Consider the following 16470-nt stretch of genomic DNA (forward strand, 5'->3'; position numbering starts at 1 on the left):
TTCTTCTTCTTCTTCTTCTTCTTCTTCTTCTTCTTCTTCTTCTTCTTTCCTGTTGTTGTTACAACTCATTTCATGAAACCCAGAGTGGTCTTGAGTTCAGGATGCAGCCAAGAATGACCTTCAATTCCCATTTCTCTTGTCTCCACCTCCTCCCAAGTTCTGAAATTGGAGCTTGGCTTGTGGATGAGTGCTTGAGACAAGGCCTCACTCTGTTGCCCTGGCAGTCCTGGACTTGCTATCTAGACCAGTGATTACTCAGCAGTGGACCCTGCATGCTACACTGCTGACAGGACAGGCAAGATGTACTCAGTGGTTCAATAGTGGCATGACTGTTACAGGGTAATGCATTGCTTTCTGATTGGATTTGAGGCCTGCTCCAGAATATGGAATTCATGTTTAGCACTGTAATCCTGGTCAAAATCTGGTTCAATGGTCCTCTAGCCAAATTGCCTTCTAAATACTTACGCTTATACGCATAGACATGGGCTGTTCTGGTCGAAGAAGCTTCTTTTTACCGTGGGCAGGCAGTCAGTCAGTCAATTAGAGACATAATTGATCAAAGCACTTGAGAATGAGAGACTGGGTGCTCCTAGCTAATTAACATGGCATGTCTTTGTCTTTATCAAGTCTCCTATCCCAACTCTGCCCACCCTCCCCCACCACTGAAAAGGCTCAACAGATAGCTCAGATGAGGCAGAAGAAAGAATATAAGAGCTGGAGGGTAGAAGGGAGGGCTATGAAATGCTATCTTCTGGATATGACATTGCTAACACACACACACACACACACACCCCTACACCTACAGCAGTGTGGTTAATGGCACAAGATTTACATGCGATCAACCCAGGCAAAATTCAGCCATAGATGGGAGGAAATGCTGGAGGAGTGAAAAATCACTCTATTTTGAGGGTGGGCCAACTGACAGGTTTCCTGAAGATGGAGGTTTTTCTGTAACTCATATTTTTCATTCAAGCCCTTGTTGCCAGAAATAATGACTCTGTGACCTCAATATATTTAGAAAAGCCTAGGCCAGTATAGCTAGGCATGTTCCCTGACTTGCTCATAATTAATATCTCATTTATTTTATTCTGCCACAGAGCTGGTTACCTCTGCTCATGTTTCATGCTTCTGTTCCTCCTCAGTGTTGCAGGCAACTCCCCACGATTCACTCTATCCCAGCATTCATTCTCGGCAGAATTCTTCCTTCCAGTTTCCTGCCTCAGCTATAGGCCAGTCAGCAATTTATTGACAGGTGAAGAATCAACACAGTACACAAGAGATTATGCCATGGTTTCCCATGCTCCAGGGGATGAACCCACGCTCATACACATATCGCTAGCACTAATTGGACCTGCTGGGTTATCAAAAAAGAAGAGGAGGAGGAGGAGACATAAGAAGAAGGCATAAGTTGGGGTGGGGCATGTTGAGGAGGATTTGGGGCAGGGAAATGAGGGGTTAGTAAACATAATTTACTGTATATGTGTATGTTATCACAAGGATGAGAAATATCATAATTAAAAATATTCTTCTGAGAAGCTGAGAACGGATCCCGAAGCTGGTGCATTGGAGGGACGTCATCTTCCGCCGATCCACACCCTTAGTCCCAAGATACATTTAAAAGAGAAAACAAAACAACTTGTGGGCTGCATAAGCATTGTTATTTCTGGCCACTACACTTGACATTTTTCTCACTTTTTATACTGTTAATATTTTAAATATTCAATTTCCATCTCTACCTCAGATCTCTCTTCAGATCCAAATCGACACACTGAACTGCCCACCAGACTCTCCCCCTTGAAAACACAAGTTTTCAGAAGAAGAAAAGACCTTTTTCAACTTTAGTTTCAGAAAGCCTGATAGTACCTTTCCCCACAGACCTTCCTCTTCGTTTTGATACATATCTCATGTAGCCCAGGCTGGTCATCAACTACATAGCAAATGACCTTCAGTTTAAGCATCTCCTCCTTCTACCACCCAAGTTTTGAGATTACAGGCGTGTATAACACCTAGCTCTTCTCCTGTGGGGACCATCTACCTAGTTGCCCATAATTCTGGAATCCTTGGAGTCCTGTAATATTCATCTGTTTCCCAAAGGTGCAGTAGCAATCTAGCACACCCTACACTTCTGAAGTCCCTCAACTCAGGTAAGATTTCGTAGCTCATGCCTGTAAGCCCTGTTAGCCAAGGCCTAAAGGAGGAGGGTGTCTGGTTCAAAGTGAGCCTCCTGTGTAAGGCAAGACAGTGCCTCTAGAATCTAAAACAACCAAATCAAAACAAAATAACATCTGTCATATACTTTCCAGTCCTTCTATGTTAAGTATCAGCCACTCAGTCATTTGTGAAGTTCAAATTCTGTATCTCTGTATGTGTTTCCCTCACAACTAGGAACGATGTACTTCATAGTATGCTGCTGGATATTCTGTATCTTCCTTTCAGAAATGCCTCTTCATATCCTTTGCTATTTTCATAGGTTGTCCTTCAACTCAGAGATATCTTGGACATTTACCTCTTATTGATTGCATGGATTCGAAACACATTTTTAGATCCTTTCTTCCTGCCAGTAGCAGGCACTCACTATCAGAAGTTACAGCTTTTTCTGGAGGCAGTCGCCAGCCTCTAGCCCTCAAGACAATTCAATCTGTAAAGCTTGCCTAGCCAGCCTCTCTCCCCTCCCCAGCTATGTCTCCCCCTTCCTGTGACAAAGCCAAAAGCTCTGTCCTAAATTTGTTGGGCATCAGAGCCCAGGAAGGAATTCCATACCGAGAAAATTTAATTACTCAGGATTCTCTAGAGAAATAGACTGATAATAGATATATACATATATTTATATTATAAACATATAACATGTTTATATTATATATTATAAACATATAATATGTCTTCTGTGTATGGCAGGATCCTGAAGAAGTACGCCCTGAGACCAGGAAGGAAAGCCTGAGGAGCATAGTATATGACTTTGCCTCTAACCAGAAGCTGTGTGGCCTAGATTTAGGGAGAGTCCTCTGACCTCAAGTGATCTGGACTTAAGGTGGGTCTTCCAGCCTCAAATGTTCCAGTTAACTAAAAAAAAATCCCTCACAGGTATGCCCAGCTGCTCCAGTGAGTTTTTAATTAATTCTGGATGTAATCAAGGTAACAACCAAGAATAGCCATCACATGTACATACCTTGGAACTAATGGCAAATTTATATCTGCTGGGTTACCTTCTCAGATTAAGGAAAATTTACATCAGAGAGAAGTTACAACCATAATAAAAAGAGTCACAAGGCATTTGGCCCAAGCCTGTAACCTCAGCACTGGGCACGTGGAAGCTACAGGAAGATAGTGGCTGTCCTGTTCTATATCTCTTAGCCTTATTCTGAGTCTCCAAGACAGTCTCTCCTTGATAATGGTGCTAGGCTGGCAGCCCCAGCCATTACCTCTCACAGGCCTGAGGGTACATGGGACTGTGGATTCAAGCTCAGGTCTTTTAAGTTTGCACTGCATTCTTACCCACTGAGCCTTCTCCCCAGTTCTCAGCTGATTTTTTTAAAAGGATTTTTTTTTCATTTACAAGCTTTTTATAATATATATAAATATAAATATATATTTAAAGTAGAGCGCAGGGCTGGAGAGATGGCTCAGAGGTTAAGAGCTCTGGCTGCTTTCCCACAGGTCCTGAGTTCAATTCCCAGCAACCACATGGTGACTCTCAACCACCATAATGATATCTGGTACTGTCTTCTGTCATGCAGGCAGAACACTGTATACATAATAAATAAATATTAAAAAAATTAAGTGGAGTGTGATTACATCCTCATTTTACAACACATAAACACACCAATTCAAATGGACTAAAGACTTAATTATGACAACTGACCGCCTTACACAGTCAATGAGAACACTAGTCAGAATATCACAACATGAGTTTGGGAGACAAATATTGTGGCATAAATCAAAAGACACAAATGTAATCAAAGAACCAGAAATATGAGATTTCATAAAGCCGAAGAACTTTCATAAAGCAAAACAATCTATAGAATGCACATGTAGGGCAAAGATCTAAAAATGTGTTTCAAATCCATACAGTCAGTAAGAGGTAAATGTCCAAAATATATCTAAGTTGAAAGACAACCTGATGAAAACGGGCAAAGGATATGAAGAGGTATTTCTGAAAGGAAGATACAGAATATCTAGCAGTATATTACTAAGTACATTGTTCCTAATTGTGAGGTAAAGACATACAAAGATACTGAGTTTAAATCTCACAAATGACTGAATGGTTGATACTGAATACAGAAGAATTCTTGATGAGAGGAGAGACCTTTGAGAACAGTTGTGGGATATAAATTCCTATGGCCCATGTCAGTTACTTACCTCTACTTACTTTTAAAATGGGCAGGGGAGAGTACTACAGACAACTTTTGTTTGTTTGCTTCTTACTGTTAGTTGTTCTTCTGAGACTGTTTCAAGCAGCTCTGGCTTGCCTGGAACGCCCTCTGCGAACCGGCAGAGGCAGCCTGGCATCGCAGGCGGTCACGCTCACAGTGTCCGCCAGGGGTTGCTGTGCGTGCTCCGGGCGCTGCAGCACCACCGCGCTTCCTGCAACCTGGCTAGCCCGCAGCTCTCCGAAAGGACACCGCGGAGGGGGCACATCCACGCTCCCACTTCCTCCAGACGCAGCCTGTGATTGGCTCGCAGCCTTAGGAGGAACACGTGAAGCAGCAGCTGCGGCTGGCATAAACTTGCTGGCCGTCTCCGGGTAGCATCGCACCGTACCGCGGTCAGCTCCGGACAGCCCGGCCTGGGGACGATGAGGTCGTCGTGCGTCCTACTGGCCGCGCTGCTGGCGCTGGCCGCCTACTACGTGTACATCCCTGTGCCCGGCGCGGTGTCCGACCCCTGGAAACTGATGCTGCTGGACGCCACTTTCCGCGGCGCGCAGCAAGTGGTGAGCTGAGCGAAGGGGATGCCCCGTGTCTGTCGCCCCTGTTCCCCTGAACGAGCCCCACATCGCTTTTCCAGGTTGCCCACTGAGGGTGCCACATTTGCATCCTGGAACTGCAGTAGGGATAATCCGTGTCTCCCGTGCTCCCGTGAACGCGCATCTCCCCGCCCCCTCCCCTTCCATCGCTTCTGATCCCCTGGGTGCGGAGGGCGTCATGGTTGCATCCTTGCAATGCAGTGGGGACACCCGGTGTCACCCGTGCATCCCCGAGTGCTTGCTTCCGCAGGGCCCCTAGCCCAGGCACCGAGGGTCTGCGCATCCTGAAGTCTGCGGGCACATACTAGTCTGGAAATAGGTGAAGTTCTCGCCTGGAGTCTCTGTGACAGCTGTTTAACCTTCCCTAAGTCCCTAAACAGCTTCCCGGCTTTCTGGGTTTGCTGTGTCTTGAGCCAAAGCCTTCGGCAGTTTATGTTCACCCCGCCCCCACCTTCGTCGTTTCACCGGCTGGCAGAGGAGGAGTTAAATGTTTTTAACGAAAGGGATTTTTAATTCCCCGAAGGGCTGAAGCGGGCGCGGCCAGTCTCCTGATGTCCCCAGGCCCCAGCGCGCCTTCTGGGGACCGCAGGCTAGGAGGAACCGCTCTGACCTTCGCTTCCGTCCCTGGCACCTTTTGGCTCAGCCGAAGAAAAGGAAGCCCGGAGGCTGGGAAGCCCCTGAGGGCTGTAAAAGGCCCTCGTTTGTAGGCTCTGTCTGTTTTCCGCCTCAGCATTTGTTTTGCGTCCTTCGATGTCCCAGAGATAACCTTGGTCTGAGCCAGGGCCGTGTGGCCTCTTTTAACCTGTAGGGTGGCATTTCTCTGCTTTGTGTCCTGCCCAAGTATGTTGCTCCCCCCGTGGGGAGGACAGTGTAACTGTTTGGTTTCCTCCATGGTAGGAAGATTGTTTTCAGTATCAGAAGCACAGTATGCAGCCAAGGCTGAACACTATGGCTGCTTAGTGTTTCTGGGTAGCCTGCGTTATGCGGGTTCCCACTGCCCATCCACAACCAAGCCACCCCCTGCCTCTGGCCAACACTGAGCCTTAATACTATTTTTGTTTTGTCTTGTTTTTCGATATGGTTTCTCTGTAACCCTGGCTATCTTGGACCTTGCTCTGTAGACCAGGCCAGCCTCGAACTCAGAGATCCACCTGCCTCTGCCTCAGGAGTGCTGGGATCAAGGCGTGGGCCACCACCTCCTGGCTCTTCCCCTGCCCCCCCCCTTTTAAATAAGGTATATAAACATGCATTAGATTTTTTTTATTATTTATTTTTATGCATGGGTGTTCTGCCCGCATGAACCACGTGGGTTCCGTGCCCACAGAGATCAGAAGAGGGTGTTGGATCACTTGGGACTATAGTTACAGAGGGTTGTGAGTCTCTCTGTGGGTGCTGGAAATGAACCCAGGGCAGGTGCTCTTGCTCCTTTTGTTTTTTCGTTTTTTTTTTTTTTTTTTTTTTTCAGACAGAATTTCAGTGTGTAGCTCTAGCTGGCTTGGAACTCAGTGTGTAGCCCAGAACTCTTGATCTCTTGATCCTGCTTCTACCTCCCAAGTGCTGAATTTGTAGGACAGAGCCAACCTTTAGGCCTTAGTAGAGTATTGGAACGATGGTGTTCTCGTGTCTACATGCGACCAAGAAAGTCAGTCTTCCGTAGGAAGCCCTCAGGAGGTGAGTGTATACTTCAAAAGATTCTGGAGAGCAAGGGGCAGGGCTGGCCATCTTCAGTAGGTTAGAATTAGGAAAGAAGAATGGTGTGGTGGTGTGAAGACGCTTTGTCTATTCATGTTTTAGGTCACTGAAGAACTCTTCCCAATCATAGACATTTAGCAAAGTCCAGGTTTCGGGGAAGGTTTTTCTTTTCCAACATGCCTTTCAAATCACCAGGGCAAGGCTACTCTAGGCTTCTATGGCGGTCCCTCCTACATGCTGGCAACTGGGGAGTGTAATTCCAGGCAGTGCAGGAACTGGTGAGGTCATGGGTGTTCTCACCTGATGCTGGCTTGGAAGTGAGTTTTCAGAGAGTGACTCTGAGCACGTTCCTGCTAAACTGAGAATGTTGGTAAGACCAGTCAGAACAGATGAAAGCACATTCTAGTTGGCATGCAATTTTCGTGAGTTTTCTCCCAGAGATTAAACTCAGGGTTTTGTACATGCTGGGCAAGGAGTGGACAGTGAACTACACCCTCGCCCTGGCCCAGTTATGTTTGTGGCCCTTTCTTTTTCCCTTTTTCTGTCTCTGCCTCTGCTCCCCATCTCTCTATCTCTATCTCTAGGGTCACACTAGGTAGCCCTGGCTGGCCTAGAGCTCACTATGTAGATCAGGCTGCCCTTGAACCCACAGAGATCCACCTGTCTCTGCCTCCCAAGTGCTGGGATAAAAATGTATACCACCGTGTACCTCAACTATTGTTATAGTTTTTGTTTGGTTGGATCTTTGGAGACTTGATCTCTCACTGTATATAGCCCAGGCTGACCTGAAATATACTAAGCCAAGCTCCCTTCAAATTCCTGGCAGTTTTCTCTCTCTCTCTCTCTCTCTCTCTCTCTCTCTCTCTCATTGTTTGAGACAGTGTCATGTAGCTGAGGCTGGCTATGAGCTTGCTGTATAGTCCTTACACTATCCCTAGTGTTCAGATTATAGGTTTGTTTGTTTTTTTGTTTCTTAGTTTTGTTTTTTTACACTCCAGATCTTGCTACCTGTTTCAAGCTGTCCTCAGCTTGCTATGTGGTTCAAGCTGGTCTTCAGCTCACAATCTTCCTGCCTCAGTCTCCCAAGCGTCCTGGGAGTTTATTTAAAGGCTGATGATTGTCTGTCATTCTGAGAGTTTCTCCCACAGATGAGGTAAAATTTTGGGGAAAATCTGTAGTATTGTTCAATTTTCTTCAAACAATAAGATAATCTGATTTATAGCTTTAAAACCTAGAGAGCTGCCGTGATGTTGGCATAACCTTGTTTGCCAAATAATTTTAGGTTAGATCTCTTGGCTCAATTACAAAAGCCACTGAAATTATTTAAGAGATTAAACTTGGCGTTCTTCCTAATAGCAAAATATTTGAGTGCTGCACGGTAGGATCACTCAAACCTCTCCATCACCCACGAGGTGGAGGCAAGCAGATCTCTGTGGGTGTGGGTTCAGGCCAGCCTGCTCTACATAGTGAGTTCAGGCTAGCCAGGGATACACAGTGAGACTCTGTCTAAAAATAATTTGAGTGCCTCTTTATTCTGTTGTCATTGGCCTACACCATTCTCATATTTAATCTTGTGCCCTGTGTCAGGTCATTGGGATTATGTCTATTGAGCTTTTCTTCCTTGGGTCCCTTGAAGCTGCTCAGGAATCTTGCTTTCTTTTGCTTTTTGTTGTTTGTTTGAGAAAGTGTTCCTTGTAGCAGGGGCTAGCCTCGAACCCTTTATCCTCCTGTTTCTAGCTCCTCAGTGCTAGGACTGCCTGAAAACTCCTCCTGCCTGGGCCATCCTTCATGCCACATTTACTCAGAATTCTGGGTGTTTTCAGTGCTTTTCGCAGTTGTTTGCTTTGTGGCTGTAGAACCAGGGTTTTACCCCTGCTAGGCAGGCGCTGTGCCACTGGCTATGCCAGCCAGGTAAGCAGTCTTTTCTTTAAAGAGTCCCCAGGGTGATTTCTGTTCTATCAAAGAACCGTGGTTCTAGCACTCATACGGGTGGGGCAAGATGATTGCTTCAGTTTCAAGACTAACGGGGAGTAGATACTGAAATCTTCTGTCAAAAACAAACAAACAAAAAACCCCTCAAATTGTACTATAATATAAATAAGACTCAATACTGTAATGGATAATATTTATTTAGGATATTATTTGCATATATTATGGATAATACATATTTTGCTTGACCTAGCTGGGTAATCCAGCACATAGAGAACTAAGTTATAAAAATTAGTTAGGTGCTCTTCTAGGTCTAGGTCAGCGGTTCTCAATCTGCAGATCTTGACCCCCACAGGGGTCACATACCCGGTATCTTGCATATCAGGTATTTATGTTATGACTCACAACAGTATCAAAATTACGGCTATGCAGTAGCAATGAAATGATGTAATGGCTGGGGTCACCACAGCATGAGGAACTGTATTTAAGGGCTGTAGCATTAGGAAGGTTGAGAACCACTGCTCTAAGGGAGAGCACTGCAGGGGAGAGCGTGGAGGTTTGGCAGTGCCCATCAGGAGAAACCTCTGAAGCATTTTTTTTTCCCTTGGCCACCTGTCTTTTGGGGTGGACTTTGTTACATCATGATGGATAGAGGCAAAGCTGTTGCTAGAGATGCAAGTATTTTACAGGATGGAGAACCTCCTGCTAGTGCAAAGTGCATGGTCATTTGTAAGAAGAAGAGGAAACATTCTGCATTAAAAAGAAGCCGGCTGGGGATGCAGTTCAGTGGCAGAGTGCTCATCTCGCATGGGCTAGCCCTTCAGTTCAGTCCCCGGCACCCTGCAGTCATTGTAGTCACCTCATACTTTTGGAGTCCTAAGCAGCTAGAATGCCTGTACTGTAAAATAATGTTTAGTAGGGGCTGGGAGGTGGCTCACACAGCAAACTAAGATGCTTTCTGTGTAAGTTTGAGGTCCTGAGTTTGAATCTTCAGTGTGCATGTAAAACCTTTATACAGTATACATGTCTGTATTTCCAACACGTCTGAATTCCCAGCACTATAGAGGCAGAGACTGGAGGCTTCTGGGCACCCACTCTAGCAAAGTCTGCTAGCTATAGGTATGTCAGTTATGAATCGTCTTAATGACGTAATGGAAAAGAAAGGTTACTGCATGTGGCATGTCTGCTGATTTCCCCGTTTTTGAGTGCAGCACCACACCACCAGGCTCTGTCTCTTACTTTTTTCTTACGGATGCCCAAGCTCTTGGACTACTTAAGCAAAGCTGTTAGGTGTCTCCTCACGCTTGGAGTTGTAATGTGACCTCACCTGAGCGCTCTACAGGCCTCTTTGGGCTCCTGTGTTGTGTGGGTGTGACTGAAATTTCAGCCTACCTGGAAAGTGCAGAGATCCTCTGTGCTGAGCTTTGCCATAACTTTTGAACTGGAAATTATTCTGATATCAGATAAACTTGAACTCTTCCTCAGTATAGGAAGAGTTTATTTTGGCATGTGGGTTGAGGGGATACCGTCCATAGGGAAGGGATGGGATGGGAGCTGAGGCCGCTGCTCACATGCATTTGTGGCCTGGAAGAAAAGATGAATACTGGTGCTCACATTACTTCAAAATATTAGCAAATAAGTTTTAATGATTTTCTTTTTTTGGACCATTGTCACACACTATGTCCCAGGCTGGCCTGAAACTTCCTGTGTCCTTTGTACAGGCTGGTTTTGAACTTGATAACTCACCGCCAGCCTCTAGAGCCCTGTGACTGCAGTTGTGGGCCGCTATGCTTGGCCGGAAACCAGTTTTGCATGCCCCCTCCAGCTTCATGGAAGTTGGAGGGTTCCGTAACCATAGTGACGTTTAGCTGGTTTGGTTGGATTTCTTACAAACACAGGGCAGCAGAAAGGCTTCACCTCCAGGGAAGTGTCTGCCAGGTGAGCAGACTGAGTTGTGTTCTGCAGACTGCACTTAGGAAATGCTAAGGTCAGACCGAATCAGCTGCCAGATGTGTAAGGCAGTGGCTATCATCAGAGTCATGTTAACTTTTTTCTCGCACTTCTGCAAATACAGCCCTGAGCACAGAGACGCTACCGTTTTGCTGTGGCCTTCTGTGAGACAACCTATCCTGTTTCTCACAGGCAGCCCAAGCTTGATCCACAGACGTTTCTGTGAAGTGTGGCTCAGCATTGATTCTGAAATTTTCTCTTTATGTGCAGTTACTGTAAAAATGATGAGTATGAGGCTGGCGTGGAAACAGTAGAGTGCTTTTCTAGCATGGGTAAGACCTGAATTTTATTCCTAGCACCCCAGAGGAAGTAAGAAGAGAGGGATGGAGGAGGGGAAGGGGAGAGAAACACCCCCCCCCAACACACACACACAGAGGAAGAGAGAGAGATCTGGTTTTAGCTAGGCATGGTGGTATACTTGTGCAATCCCAGTGGCTGGAAATGCTGACAGAGGAAAATGACAAGTTCAAGGCTAGTCTGAGTAACTTATTGAGACACTTACCTCAAAATAAGAACTCAAAGGGGGTGTGAGCAGGGAGAGATGGGGGATGTGCGCCTAACAAACACAAGGCCTTGGGTTCAAGCATAGTTTACAATAACAAATAAGTGAATAACTAAGCCTGTGTTATCTTAGCCTCCAATAAGACTTTGTTGAAATAGCTTATTTATTTCCTTTATTTCATGCTTATGAAGAAAAGAGCCAGTGTGAGGTGATACAAACTTGGGAATGTGAGGCAGGAGGACTAAGAGCTCCAGGGTCAATTTGAGCTACATAGTAAGACCTATCTCAAAACCAAGTGGAATGGAAGAGTGAAGGTGTAGGGCCTGGCAGTGTACCTCAGTGGCACAGTACTCGCCGAGCCTGCACCAGGCTCTTGGTTCATTCTCTAGCACCACACAAAGGAAAGAAAGCGTTGAGTTGGGTTACCATTGAGTTGCCAAGTGACAAGCCTGGCAGCACTCCCAGGACAATTTGAGGTATGTCATATTATGAAACAGTAGCAATTTTTTTTTAGTGTTTTTAGAATCAAGTTAAAAATCCTACCACCTAGAAGTCGCCATATCGTAGATACATTACATCTAATGTCTATATATCATATATATTACGTGAATAAATACTGTGTGTGCTTAGAGATTGAGCCAAGAGCCTCATGAATGTTAAGTGTGTCTTCCATCATTGAGCCACACACTCCTAGGCCTATTCGATAAATAATTTTTTTTTCTTTTTCTTGGTGTGTGTTTGTGGTGAGTGCATGTGTGTCATGTGTCTGGCCACATGTGTGCAGATGTGTATGCACCTGTGTGCCCGCAGAGGAGGCTAGAGGTTGATGTTGGGCATTTTATTATGTTGTATGTATGCATGTGTACATATGTGACGTGTGTAGACATGCACATGCCATGGCACACACGTGGAGGGCAGAGAGCATCGTGCAGGACTCAGATTTCTTTTTCCACTGTGAGATTGAACTTGGCACTAGGTGTCTTAACTCACTCAGGCATCTCACTGTCCTTGAGCCCAGAACACTCTGCAATCAGTCTTCCACCTTATTCTAGATCAAATCTAGCATGCTGCTAAAGCTGCTGTCTCTAGTCAGCCTGTTGGAAGGATCCCCTGTCCCTGCCTTCCCAGCCTGGAATCACTGGTGAGCCAGTACTTTTCACTTCACATCTGCCTGGGTTCCAGGGACTCCAAACTCAACACAGCAAGGGCTTAAACTACTGAGCCATCCCTCCAACCCTTAAATATTAACTGAACACCAATGCTGGGAGCGGCAGAATGAATGGCAGACAGGTAACCAATCTCACTGTGATTTTCTTGGTGAGGTGCAAACAAATATCTATGTATCCAAGATAAAGTGGTGGTTTGAATGAAAATGGCACCCAGAGACTCCCAGGGAGAGGCACTATTAGGAGGTGTGGCCTTGTGGGAGGAAGTATTTCATGGGGGAGTGTGGGGGGGGAGCTTTGGAGTTTCAGAAGCCCAAGGCAGGCCTACTGTCAATCTCTCTTCCTGTTGCCTGCCAGTCCAGACCTAGAACACTCTAGCAGCATGTCTGCTTCCATGCCACCGTGCTTCCCATGATGACAATAATGGACTAAACCTCTGAACTGGGAACCAGCCCCAGTGAAATGTTTCCTTTTATAAGAGTTGCGGGGGTCACAGTGTCTCTTCACAGCAGGAAGACAGGCCCTAACGATAGCGAACGTATGAGCATATCACAGGAGCATGGGCGATTCAAAGGCAGCAGCATCATGGGAAAGCCCAGCCCAGCATGCACGATGGTGCCCTCTAGCTCCACCAGAGACGGTCAGCTTTCCACAGCAACTGTTTACTTGTATTCCTCAGGTGGGTTGGGGGTGGGGGTGTGAAGTTGGAAACGTTCACAAGCTTCCAGGGCCCTATGAGTTTTCTTAACCTCCTGGGCTCTCAGAAGAAACATTCCTTCCTGGACCGTCTCAGGTAACATGATGAAGCTGCACAACAAACTTGAGTTGCCAGTTGAATGAGATGTAATAGACCTTCTGATCGTGACAGGGGCCATACTTAAATGATGGTTAAGTTAGAGATGGGGCCTTTAGGAGCTCCTGTAATATCCTTGAAAAGGACATCGGACATAGACCTAGGGTGAAGGTAGGGCAGACTACACTGTAATCCCAGTAGAGGTGGGGGGCAGGGGGGGGGTGGCTCAGGAAGTCAAGGCTACATGAGACCAAACAACAGAAAGTGGCCCTGGGTACTGCGGCATGTTCAAGGCTGAATGCTGACAGCCCACTTAGCGTCTTTAAACTTTCTGAGCACTTCCTCTCAGACCCTGTGCTCTGTGCCTTCCATGTGTTTCAGTTGTATCACTGCAAGTGCGTTTTTCTGGGGAAGGCAAGGTTGCCTTGCTCCTGCTCAGGGGCTGATTGACTTTGCACAGAGACCCAGTGAGCAAACGGAAGTTAGGCACTTAGCAGAGAGGGGTGAAAGGGCTTTTTCAGCCAGAGCGACAGTACATGAATGAAGGGCTCGAGGGGAGATGTGATAGAGTTGAAGACCTAAAAATGACTTAGACCAGCTAGAGCCTTAAAAGTGGAAAGAACAGAGTGGAGGTCAGAGGGAAGCATGGGCTGGGCAAAGGAGTGGCTTCTTGTCTGTGGTCAAGAAAAAAAAAAAAAAAGGCAGGAAGTCACATGTTCAAGGCTGTTTTAGAATAATACCCAGCATTTTTTATTTTAAGACTCTCATAGCTCAGGCTGGCCAAGAACTCCATGTAGCTAGTAATGACCCTGAGCTTCCGATGCTCTTTCTTGTGCTCTCCAAATTGCTGAGATCACACGCATGCACCACTGTTGATGAGCTCTGGCAACTCAGGGCTTCCACCATGAGAGGCAAGCACCTCCCAAGTAAGGCGTACCTCCAGCACGCAAAAATGGTTTTATTTGTTTCCTGGTCCTGGTCTGTTGCCAGGGCCTCGTACATACGAGGCAAGGACTGTATCTCTGAGTTACACCCATAAGTCTTTAGAAGAGTCCCCGTTGGTAGTGTAGAAACTGAAATTTCAAGCAGAATCCAAGGAAGAGGTGTTATCCAGCGGAGAACATGAAGACATGGGTCAGTAGTGGATTTTGGAGGCAACTGGCCAGGGCTCACTGTGGGGTATGCTAAGGGATGAGAGAAAGGAGCTGTGTTGAGCCTGGGACAGACAGACAGCTGCATGAATGGTGGCAGCGACCCTGGCTTAGAGGGTCTGCTGGTGGGGAAGGCAAGGTTAGGGACCTTGGAGAACATCGCTGATCAGTCCAGGGAGAAGATAATGCGCAGCTGAATGTCCTGGCACACTGGATGGTGACCTGGCTGCTCGTGGGCACTTGAGGGTCACTGCAAATGGGATTGTATGGGGTTAGAGTGAGACTGGGGCATCTTGTCTAGGGCATCCCTCACACACACCTAATAACCCAACACTCACGATGCCAAGGTAGGAGCAGTGAGAGCTCCAGGCCAACCTGACCTACGTAGTTTTAGCTAGTCTGGGCTGTATGCAGAAACCTTGTCCTAGAAAATCAGAACCAGCCAACCAGGCAAGCAAGCATGGCTTTTATGTACTTTGTGTAGCACTGTAGGATCTGGGAAAGATTTCACTTCCTGCCTCATTTAGTAGATTAAAGAAACAAAACTGTTAACTGGTTGGCACTGCTGTGCCTTTTGTCCGTTGAGAACGTGAGGCTCAGCAAAGGTCAGTGACCTCAAGGTCACTTGATGAGCTGCAATGAAAAACTCTAGGCTCTGGCTTCGATGCTCCCTGCTGGGGTGCGGTGTATACTTTGCTACTGTGGAACTCTTTGCATCCTGACTTCTTTCCTTTTAACTTATCTCAGGATGCGCAGAACTGGCCAAAAGCTGAGGATGACCTTGGTTATGAACTTCTGAGCCTCCTGCTTCCACCAACCGTACTAAGACTGCACTCGTTATAATCACCCCCAGCTTTTTGCGGTGTTGAAACAAGTACTTCTTGCGTGCTGGAAATGCCAGTGAGCTTCCTCCCTAGCTCAAGGACACTTAATAATAATAATAATAATAATAAGCAATTATTTGTGTGTGTGCGCATACACACACACACACACACACACACGTGCCACGCATTATGTAAGTGGGGGGGCAAACTGTAGGAATTGGTTCTCCCCTTCTGTCATGTCAGGTCCTGGCTTGTCAGCTTGGTTAACACCTCCACTAACTGAGCCATCTCACTGACCCAAGGCCAGCATGTTAATCACAGTTAACCTAGGTAGACTTGTAGACATTGGGCCTAGAAGTTGTGGCTGTGGAGCGTGCTCCTGTCTTCCTTAACTTCCAGTCACCAGGTCTGTACCGACATCCTACTGTTCCTGGTCTGGGGAGACCCCCTGCAGCCTCGCTGGGAACGTGTGTTGCATCTGTGTGTCTGTCCCCTTTCGTCCTGCCCCTTCTGCTTCAGAGGCCCTCCAGCCCTCTGCCTTGGCCAGTACCCCACACATCTTTGCGCATCACTGTATCCCCAGCATTCTCATCCACCAGACATACTTTTCCTCTGACTGTTTCTGGTTTTTGACAGTCATTTATGATAGAGAAACCGGAGGAGTTTCTGGTTCTGGTTCTGACCCTAACTGCCTCAAGGGTCTGACCTTAGTGTTCAAGTGCCTCTGACTCTGAACTTGGCTACAAGTGGCCTTTTGTTTCCTTTGCAGATTTTTTTTTTTTTTTTGTAAGCCTTGCTATTTTCTGGGTTTCTTTTTCTTTTACTTTTGCAAGCCTTGCTGTTTTCTGGGTTTCCAACTTCCTCATAATATTTTTTTTTTTTAAATAAAAGATTTATGTTTGTTTTTGACTTTGGAATGAATGAGCAACAGGTTTTTTTCGGTAAATATTAGCTGTCCTTCTAAGCCATCCTCAAAGATGGCAGGCAGGCCTCCATCTTTACATGAAAAGTGTCCTAGCCTTCTCTCTTAGTGGGTAACTGGTGACCCCCAACTCTATGGGTTTTATTCAGAGTTCCCCTCCCTCCCTTCCTTCCTGCTTAATGAGACACAGTCACTCTGTACAAAATGGCCTTGAACGCAACCTTCTCTTGCTCAGCCTCTCACGTGCCTGCATTACAGGCTCATGTCACCACAGGCAGCTTAACTTTTTTCTTCTCTGAATGCTTAATTTTTTTAAAACTTCCTTTTATTTTTATTTATTTTGCGTGTAAGGTGGGCACAGTTCTGTCAGAGCACACTTATGGAGATCAGAGTTCAGATTTTGGGACTCAGTTCTCTCCTGCATCAGCTGCAGAGATTGGACTCAAGTCATCAGGGTTAGCAGCAGGTGCCTTTACCTGCTGAGCCATCTTACTGCCCCTCCTCTGAATGTTTTAATG

General features: G+C 46.3%; 1 protein-coding gene across 1 annotated transcript in view; it reads left to right on the forward strand.

Moving 5' to 3' along the window:
- The first annotated feature begins 4646 nt into the window (after positions 1 to 4646).
- The window catches only part of Nceh1 (neutral cholesterol ester hydrolase 1), a 60662-nt gene continuing 48838 nt past the window's right edge, over positions 4647 to 16470 (forward strand). The window contains exon 1 of the mRNA XM_055626125.1: positions 4647 to 4930. Within this exon, the coding sequence (XP_055482100.1) occupies positions 4793 to 4930 (138 nt within the window). The 5' untranslated portion in view covers positions 4647 to 4792. The remainder of the gene's footprint in view (positions 4931 to 16470) is intronic.

Source organism: Psammomys obesus, unplaced genomic scaffold (genome assembly GCF_907164565.1).
Source record: "Psammomys obesus unplaced genomic scaffold, mPsaObe1.curated_primary_1811, whole genome shotgun sequence".
Taxonomy (NCBI): Eukaryota; Metazoa; Chordata; class Mammalia; order Rodentia; family Muridae; genus Psammomys; species Psammomys obesus.